General features: G+C 39.6%; 1 protein-coding gene and 1 long non-coding RNA gene across 2 annotated transcripts in view; one reads left to right on the forward strand and one right to left on the reverse strand.

Moving 5' to 3' along the window:
- The first annotated feature begins 381 nt into the window (after positions 1 to 381).
- LOC128687977 (uncharacterized) lies at positions 382 to 647 on the forward strand. The gene is made up of 2 exons (XR_008406934.2): positions 382 to 484; positions 531 to 647. It is a non-coding gene; the product is annotated as an uncharacterized lncRNA (long non-coding RNA).
- Positions 648 to 992: 345 nt separating this feature from the next.
- The window catches only part of Mink (Mitotic spindle and nuclear protein), a 19903-nt gene continuing 10895 nt past the window's right edge, over positions 993 to 10000 (reverse strand). The window contains exons 2-8 of the mRNA XM_053775623.2: positions 8917 to 9264; positions 7717 to 7891; positions 4960 to 5216; positions 4248 to 4527; positions 2909 to 3168; positions 2168 to 2326; positions 993 to 1951 (exon numbers count right to left, since the gene is read on the reverse strand). Coding sequence (XP_053631598.1) covers positions 1778 to 1951; positions 2168 to 2326; positions 2909 to 3168; positions 4248 to 4527; positions 4960 to 5216; positions 7717 to 7891; positions 8917 to 9264 — 1653 coding nt within the window. The 3' untranslated portion in view covers positions 993 to 1777. The remainder of the gene's footprint in view (positions 1952 to 2167; positions 2327 to 2908; positions 3169 to 4247; positions 4528 to 4959; positions 5217 to 7716; positions 7892 to 8916; positions 9265 to 10000) is intronic.

Genomic DNA, 10000 nt, shown 5'->3' on the forward strand with positions numbered 1-10000 from the left:
GAAACAGAACATATATATCATCGATGTAATATCTAATATTTTGTTTAGAGCTTATTAGAACATTTTATTGCCATTATTAACATCAGTTTCATATTTCATAATAATTTAAAGTCTGTGGATGACACTCACATTATTTCTTACTTATATTTGAACGTGAAGTCAATACCCACAAGGAGACAGAAACAGGAGTGGTGGGTTGCCTGTATAACATAACCTTCAACTGGGGTCCTTTTCAGCAGGAGAGGATCTCAGTTATAGGTCAAAATATACACACAACCTGTCACTCTAGATTCAGTCTCTATGTGAGTAATGACCTCTCGTTAACAGCTGTTAAGTACACTTTGACGAACCCATATTTATGAATAAAGCTGCAATGTTATGATGCAGTAGTACATCTATCTTGAAGGTTAGTTAAGTTGTGTTATGATGTCGAGCCTTCTTTCCCAGTTGACTGACGACGGGTGTTCTCATAATCCAGCGCCAGGTGTTCTCATCATCCAGCGCCAGGTGTTCTCATCATCCAGCGCCAGGTGTTCTCATCATCCAGCGCCAGGTGTTCTCATCATCCAATTGACACTATGGTATTTTCCCCGTAGAAGCAAGTTGGATGTCAAGGGAAGGCAGAAGGTCGATAATATGGGCTTGTGTTAGGATTAAAAATGTTGAAAATGGAGTTTATATATATATATATATATATATATATATATATATATATATATATATATATATATTATATATATATATAATCAGTGTACAATACTCTTTATTTTAGTTTATATAACATTTTAGTAAACATTTCTTTATATCCCTCTTTCTCTTATTTTCTGTGACTCTCTTCATGCATTGAATTCATCTCTTTTCTCCCATTTATACCATTTACTTGCTCTTATAACATATTTCCTTCAAAAGTAGAAAATATCTGTACGTAAAAAATGTGAACCTGCTTCTTTCTGCCTGTGAACCACATGTGGTTTTGGGATTGAAAGAATGTGTTACATTTCGCAAGTTTATTATACTATGCAATGATGGCACTTGGAACTTCCTTGCCTGAAAGCAGAAATTATATTGGGTCTGGTTGATATGGTGTCGAAACACGGAAGTGTGTATCGACGTACGGAAACATGTGTCGCTTATCCAGCAGTGAATGACAGTAGGAAAGTACACCCATTGTTGTGGGGACTCGGGGGTGTGCCAGGAACTGAAGAATTACTGTGATATTCTTTTAGAACGCCTCTTACCATGTTGCTCTAATATCTCATTCAGAGTTGTGTGAATATGAGATGATATATATTTATATATATATGCTTCTCTTAGCCATCAACAATCGTAATAATATTCAATAACATAATAAATAATTCCACTGGAAGGAAATAGATTAAAATATTTAGAAAATAAGAAGGGAAGTGTATTGAAAGGAGACAGACAACAGCGAGGGAAGGGGGGGGGGGGACTCTTTCAACATAGAACACGCGCGGCCAGCGACAGTACACAATTTACTGATATAACCACCTTATACATATAGCCAGAGATATGTTTTGGGAATATTTATGGCTTAGTAATATTTTCAACATCTTTAAGTAGTACCTAGTGAATGAAAATAAACACTGTTTTTCTCCTCTCTCGTTCTCGATTCAATCTCTTGCAGCTTTGAAACTGATCACGGACGGCCCACTGGGGCTAGAATTATAAACATGAAAGATGTGTATTGAATGCTAAGTGCAATCCATAGAATATATAATTTTCTTCTCTTATTATTTTCCAAAATAGTAAAAAATGTTTAAATAGCTCCAAGAAGCTCTTTCTTTTTGTCAAAGAGAACCTTCACAGAGGCGTAAACCTTCTCCAGTTCCTCGAGGTTGGGCTCTTCCTTGGCGGTCACGTCGGACACCTTGACAGACAGGTCGTCTGTGGTGGTTTTCAGGTCCTCCCAGGTCTTCACGAGGGTCTGGATCTGTGGGGAAGAGCAGCACAGAACATTACCTTAGCGGCCTTATGGGCTACGCTAAAACTGATACCAGTCTCTGCAATGATTGCTTGATGACGTTTATGTACGGACTCGTGTACCACCAAGGAACAGGTGAATTATCCCAGTCAGTGCATTGTGATTTTAATCTTATTTATGTCAGATTTTCACACCGTTCATTTCTTCTCTCATTCCTTTTCTTACCTTCTCTACTCGTTCCACAACGGTCTTTTTGACAGTGTCCCAACGGTTGGAAAGAGGAGCAACCTCATTCTCAGTGCTGCTAGCCTTCTCCATGGAGTCGCGGGCCTTGCCAGCAGAGTCCAGCTTTTCCTTTTCCTTAGCGCACACACTGTCGAACTCCTGCTCGGGAAAAAGACATTAAGATCAGTTCGTCGTGACGGCTCGTATTAGCAAAATATCTGATGTACTTTTTCTTTTACAACATTAGCTATTTTTCCATCAAAAAAATTTTTTTGTTGGATTATACTTCTCCTAAAGATGGAACAAAAAAGGAACTTATTTGATTCCATCTTTAGGATAAGTATAATAAACAGAGAAAACTATTTTAGTTATTACTGTTTCTGATGTTATTATAAATTAAAATACTGGTCACAGACCGGTCCCCGGGGGCTTTGACCCCCGGGACTCTCTCCAGGTAAACTCCAGGTGCTAAAATAATAATAATAATGAAGAACAATAATAATAATTATAATTAAACCAGTAATAATAAATAATGATAATTTCCATAATACTATTATTATTAATTATTATTATATTCATGGGGAAACCTAAACTCGTATTGGTTCTATAACTCTTAGGGAATGGGAGGCAGTTACTATTAACCCGAGAAGGGGGATGTTGCAGCTCCAATTCCTAGGATCGAAAGCCCGTCACTGGCAAAAAGACACCCTACTGAAGTGATAGAGAAGACACAAGACTTACCTTGGCACTCTCCAACAGAGCAAGAGCGTCTTCCAGGGAGGTGGGCTTAGGGACAGGCTCCTTGATCTTGGCTTCAGCAGACTCCATCCAGGGCTTGAAATCCTTCACTCCGCACAGGTAGTCGGCGTAGAACCGCTGGTCCTGTGAGATGGACCCAGCCTCCTTCTCCACCTCCTGGCACACTTCAGTCACGAACGCCTTGGTTTCATTCCAATCTGCCAGGGTCTTTTTGGCGGTCTCGGATTTCTCAAGGTCCTCGTCTGTCGAATATTGAAGACACGCATCAGCTGAAGCTGCGTCTAAGGATTTTGGCTAATGGAGCAAGGTCATGGCTGACACTTTACTCACAAGTCACAAGACAGACTTAAACACTGAGAATATATAGTTTAGTGACAAGACGGAGGTTTGTATAGGTCTCGATAATAGTATATATTCTGTATATACTGTATATATAAATACACTTAAAGTATAATAAACTACTGGTATCTATTTTTAATATTTTCCATATTTACAATATGAAATCTTACTAGGTAATGTTTTTATTAGAAACAGAATTTCGCCATAAATAAAGTAACATAAAATACAGCCAGTTGAAATCAGTTGAGTTAATGTGTTATTTTGCCGGAAGTCAGCAACATCCGCTGTTGTAAAGTAAATTATCATAACTATAAACAAAAGTATCAAGTTATGAAATAATAAGCAAATTTAAAAAAAGAAAAGAAAATAATATCATTTTACTGCAGTATGCGACAAGCCGTAAACAAACTGGTCCTCAGAGGTGGTAGAAATGAAATGAAAATATAGGAGCCGCTTCGTGTGTTAAGTAGTTGTCAGGAGCGCGAGTTAAATTCTCATACACTGGTCCATCTGAACTTACTTCCACTGCTTGGTATCGGAGACGAGAGTTGTTGATGTGTGGCGACCCCACACAGGAGCAACGATTTACCGGGTTGCTGGGAGGGTTGGGTCAGGTCAGGTCACAAGGAGAAAGAAGGGATGAAGGGTATTGATCTTCTGTAGCTTCGGAGGGAAGGAAGAGAGGTTAGAGCATGCTGGACTGCGAGACAGTTTTTTTCTTCTCTTCTAACCTTTTTTTTTGTGAATAATTGATATAGAGTTACAGGAAGATCAGAATGATTTTATGACAATTTGTAAAGGCTCTTACAAAGTGAATTATTAAATAAAAAGAAGGTATTTACCTTTATTATATTTAAACCATGACGAAGATTTGTTTAAATTACAAATTTTATCTCAGTAATATGGCATTGAACTTCATTGTAATACAATAATAACAAAAAACCATGACCAAGGTTGGTGTTTTGTTTTCGACGAAGGTTACCTGTGAGTAAAGCCTTATATTCGGCATTGAGGGGGTCGATCTGTGGCAGCCTCTCCTGTGCTTGCTCCTGAAGGATGAGGATCTCCTTGACACGGTCCTCGGGGCTCAGGTCAGGGTCGGTAGTGATCTCCTTGAGCTTGGTGTTGGTTGGGCTAGCCCAGTCTTGGAGAGCCTTGGCGTGGTTTACTGCCTTGGCCAGTTTCTCGTTGTACTCGAAGAGCTTGTTCAGTTTAACATTACATTTTTCGATGACATTTCTCTTGTCTTCAACATCTGCAACCTACAAGAAAAGGGAAATTTCCTATATTTTTCTCTGTATAGAACACTTTCACATTTATTTTTTTTACGCGTCTGCCATTATGCATGTTTGGTTACAGTCTTTGCAAGAACTTTCATACCAGTCATCAACAGAATAAACAAGCAGAAATTAACATACTTGAGAAACTGAACATAAAACATCTGTTCATTATGCAAAATACAATTCGACTGTGTTCCAGCATGTTAGCAATAAAACAATAAACCAATACAACGAGTGATTGCAAATATGAAAAAAATTACCCCAGTGAAAATAGGAAATAAAACCTGAACTCTTTCAGGTGCTTGCACATACATCTTCTGAAGAAATTCATTTACAAGCTAGGAGTATACTATAGAAGGTTATTAAACATTTGGAAAACGAAAGTGCAGGCGATTCCCAAAAGCATCAACTCACCTCCTTGTCGAGGAATTCCTTCTTGTCATCACCGGCAAGGACGATGATGGTGTTGTAACACTTCTTGATGTTGGCAAACATGTCATCAGCTAACTGTTTCTGCTCCTCCCAGGTGGTTCTCTTCTGAGCCAGCTTGCGAGCGCCCATCACGGGGTCGAAGAACTTCCTGTAGCGCTTCAGCTCGCCCTCCAGCTTCTCTATAGGATCGTTGATGGCAGCTCGGAGTTCATCGTACTTCTCCCAGTCCTTGGCGGAGTCTGCAGGGAAACCCCAGTGGTGGTAAGATATATTATTTAATGATGTAGTCTTTCTTTCTTTCTTTCTTTCTTTCTTTCTTTCTTTCTTCTCTCTCTCTCTCTCTCTTTCTCTCTCTCTCTCTCTCTCTCTCTCTCTCTCTCTCTCTCTCTCTCTCTGTCTCTCTCTCTGTCTCTCTCTCTCTCTCTCTCTCTCTCTCTCTCTCCAAATTTAGGTGATTTCGTGTTTCTTGACAATAGTCATCAAATCATTATTTTGAATTCTTTAAAAAATATCAAATTTACCTTCAAATATTCCGTATTCGCTGGATGTCCCTCGACTCAGACATTCTTTGTTACCACTGACTCTGCAATGATTCGTATATAGTGAATAGAAGAATGGAGGTGAAAGTTTTGACAATGCCAATTTGTGAGCAGCAAGGCTAACCAACCTAGGTTTTATGCTTAGAAACTTCAAGCGCAAATACCAGACACCATTTAACTCTCTTGTTAGACCTCATCTTGAAAATGCCGTCGAATTGTGGTCTCCAAGTGAAATAAAAAGCGAAAATATACTGGAGAGGGTGCAGAGAAGGGCTATGCAACTCCTCCCATCACTCAAAAATAAACCTTATGAGGAAAGACTCAAAGCGCACACGATCGTATTCAAATCTTTATGATATTGAATGGTCTGTACATACTCAAACGTGAAGAACTATTTGAATTGAAACTGTGAGGCAAGAGACGCAACACGAACGTATGCCAGCTCTTGTTTTTGGCAAAGAGAATTATAGGAGATTATAATAAACCCTCAGCTAATGTTGCAAGCGAAAAGGTAATACAATCATTCAAAAACCAGCTACACAAGCACTTTCGAAAAATAAAATTAAAACCAGATATATCATGCCATAGTGGAAGTAGTGGCCAGAACCTTCAGAACCTTCAATACCTGTATAATGCAAAATAATCTTTAAAATCTAGGTAAGATAGATGTTTTTTTCTGACAGCTTCTACTGTGTTTAGCATGTTTTTCTTTGCAATTCAGACGAAAGAGAAGAGACAAGATAATGAAAAATATATATACATGCAGAATTTTGGGAGAAGAATTGCAGACAACAGAGCTGGCGGAATGAAACATAAAAAATAAAGGCTGGGGACGTGAGGGAGAATACTCATGCAGTCTTGATGAAATCAAATGAAATTTTGATAAAACTAATACGAGAGATAACGTGGATAATCATTGTAGATAAGGAGACGATGAAGAAAGAAATGTCAGGTTATACTTAACCTCGAAGAACTGGAACTGGAAAACTGGAAACTACATGATGGTGGGATGGCAGGATGATCAAGCACTTGCATGTAGAGACGAAGAAAATATACTGATTTTTTTGATAGTTTGTTCTGGCCTCACTTCCCTTTTAATTCCCCAACCCTCTCATTCCCTCCCACATTCTCATTCACCCATTCCAGCCATCACTCTCTCCCTTTTCCTTATCTGCATAAAAGCATTCAACCTGTCTCAGAGTCTCTCCCACTGTCTCCCCCTCCTGCCTCACCCTCTCGCTCTCCCCATCCACTACCTTTACCACCTCTCTTTACTCTCTCTTTCCCAACATAACCTCCTCCTCTCCCTCTTCCCCTCTATTTTCCTTCAGCTGATTCACATCCCCATCCTTTTTTCCCCGGCATGATTATTAATACCCTTCTCACCAGCCCTCTATCCAAAGTCATTCTTCTCAATGTACTTCTATGCTTCCCTCTCCGTATTCACACCATCCTACCGCTCAATTTCAACCATAACATTCTCTCTCCCAATTTCAACCAATAATTCTCCTTTTTCGACTTATGCCAATTATTCTTGCCTTACTGCCAGTGGCGCAGTGGAAGTGTAAGGGTTCAGCGATTTCTCATGAATATTATATTTTATCAAAAGCGGGTCGTGCATCTCTAGGATCTGTATTGCATTGCCAAGAGGTGCTAAACCTATATGGATCATTCCGAGTGAGACGAGGATTTTATTATTATTATATTCATCGGGAGGCGTTAAACCCATAAGAATCATACAGCATCTGGTGCACGACCCGCTCTTGATAAAATATAATGTTCATGAGAAATCGTTTAACCCTTACACTTCCACTGCGCCACTGGCAGTAAGGCAAGAATAACTGGCATAGGTCGAAAAGGAGAATTATTGGTTGAAACTGGGAGAGAGAATGTTATGGTTGAAATTGAGCTGCAGGATGGTGTGAATACGGAGAGGGAAGCATAGAAGTACATTGAGAAAAATGACTTTGGATAGAGGGCTGGTGAGAAGGGTATTAATAATCATGCCGGGGAAAAAAGGATGGGAATGTGAATCAGCTGAAGGAAAATAGAGGGGAAGAGGGAGAGGAGGAGGTTATGTTGGGAAACAGGGAGAAAAGAGAGGTGGTAAAGGTAGTGGGTGGGGAGAGCGAGAGGGTGAGGCAGAAGGGGGAGACAGTGGGAGATCAGTCTATATAAGACGAAGGGCAGCAACACTTACTGACGAGCATGGAGTGCCTCTTCTTGGAGAGGTCGTTGGCCTCCACCCAGGTGTTCTCCATCTTCTCGATGAGATCGGTGAGGAAGGGAGCTTTGTTGGGGTTCTGGAGGAGCTTCTTACCTCGCTTGAGCAGCTCCTCGTAAGTTTCCCTCTGGCCGTCGATGGTGTTCATAATCTAGTGAAGACGTTGAGGAGGTAAAGGATGGACGAACAAGTGGAACTAGGATGGTGGATCCTGGGAAGTTAGGACCTGGATTATTACCACCTAGGGCAGGGTTCCCTATCTGGGGGGCACGCACCCCCATGGGGTGGGAGATGGCATTTCAGGGGGTGTGACAAAGAGTCCTAATGAAAAAGCCCAATTCCGTTTAGTTTACCAAAAACTTTCCTAATTGCTCAATTTATATTTGCATTTTATACACTGAATTAAAAGCACATTTTCTGAGTTCAATTTGTTCACCAGTAGAACTGCATTTGTTTCCTAGGGGCGCGGGACATAGAAAAGGTTGGGAACCCCTGACCTAGGGAGTTGCGGGTTCCAGATAGTTGCGAATTATTCTGGGAAGACGCCACAGCCTTGTGATTCAGGACGTGGGTCGCCAAAATCTGTAAAATTCTATTAGGAGATTTCAGATTCTCCTGAGAATTTTTTCTCCGGTTTTTGGGAAATTCTTCATGACTTGGTAAATCACTGTGAGGCGTAAAGGCAGAGTCCCGTGAGGTGGAAAGGCACGTCACGAGAATAGTTATGGAATTAGAGTTAAAATTATGAACTAGTAGGAAAAACTGATGGAAGGATAATTGCAACCCCCATTACCACAGAGGAAGATGTAATTAGCTACTAGGACGAATCCTCAGGCTTCAAGACTGGAAAATTTGGGTACGAAATTTTTAAGGTAAATTTGAGTTACAGATAATGATTTATAAGTCATCCTCTATTTTTCTTTTAAATTTATGTCTTTAAGATTAAAAAAGAAAGATGGAACTTCTAGGAGTTGTAAATGATGCATGTTCCCTATTTAGTCAAAGCCTAAATTGTTCTTAATTAAAAGACTAATTCGTTTTTGATATCTATTATAAATTTAGTAAAACGAAAATAAACTAAATAAATCTCTCTCGCCATATCTCTCAGTTCATTTTAATAGTGGAAAAGAATTTTTGAAACAAATTAGATATACAGAAAAGTTTCCAGCAGCGAACCTTTTCAACTTTCTCGATCTGCTCCTCAACCATGTTCATGTTGTGAGGATGGATCTCCTTGACTGACAAGTGACGCATCTCCTCCAGGGTCTTGAGGCAAGCACTGATGTCGTCACCGTAAGCGTAGCACCTGGCATACACGTCCACCTTGGCTTGAGACTCCTGCGTAGAAGGCATCAACTTGTTGTGGCGGTCGATGAGCGCCTGCAGCTTCTTCTTCTCGGCTGCCTTGAACTCCTTGTCCTTGGAACTGACGGTGGCCTCGTCAGACACTCGCATAGCTACCTTCTCCAGCATCATGTCCAGCCACTCCTTCATGCCCTCCTTCTCCAGGTCACGGCACAGGGACTGCAAGGAAGGAAATGAAATATTTATGTGACATTTTAGGGTGAAATCTTGATTCTGGTGAAAACTCTCGAACCACAGAATTTAAACTACCTTTCCCTTACACAGGCTCTTCACCACTCTTACGGGTTTAGCGCTTCTCTATGTATGTGTTAGTGTATGTGTTGGATGACCGAGGGGAAAGAATTCTAAGAGAATATGAATAATATCGAAAAGTTTGGAGAGTGTACTGATGTATCAGTGAGACGCAAGTGTGTGTTGAAGTGAGTTATCGGGAATTATTATTATTATAATCAAAAAGAAGCGCTAAGCCACAAGGGCTATACAGCGAAGTTATTGGGAAGAGGGAGTAAGTTGTAGACTACTTGAAGTGAGTTGCATCAGTAAGTTATATCCTGACTGAGTTTATACAAATTACGTAATATCTTAAATTTTTCATTGGGGCAATATCTTCATTTCATCAAATAATACTCTTTTTTTTTTATTATCCAAGTCTTTCTCCCTAAACGATCTTTCGTAAAACTGATACTAAAAAGATTATTTAATAATCTGCATTCTAATTTATCTTAATATTAGATCAAACTAGAAAACAATAATTTCAACGTTTATTCAAGACCTGATAATACGTTGAATGAGTAAGACAATACTAAGAACGAGGCATGACATGGCAAAGTTCTCTCTCCCTGTATATATATGTGTATATATATATATATATATATATATATATATATATATATAT

The sequence above is a fragment of the Cherax quadricarinatus genome, chromosome 10 (genome assembly GCF_038502225.1).
Source record: "Cherax quadricarinatus isolate ZL_2023a chromosome 10, ASM3850222v1, whole genome shotgun sequence".
NCBI classification, from domain to species: domain Eukaryota; kingdom Metazoa; phylum Arthropoda; class Malacostraca; order Decapoda; family Parastacidae; genus Cherax; species Cherax quadricarinatus.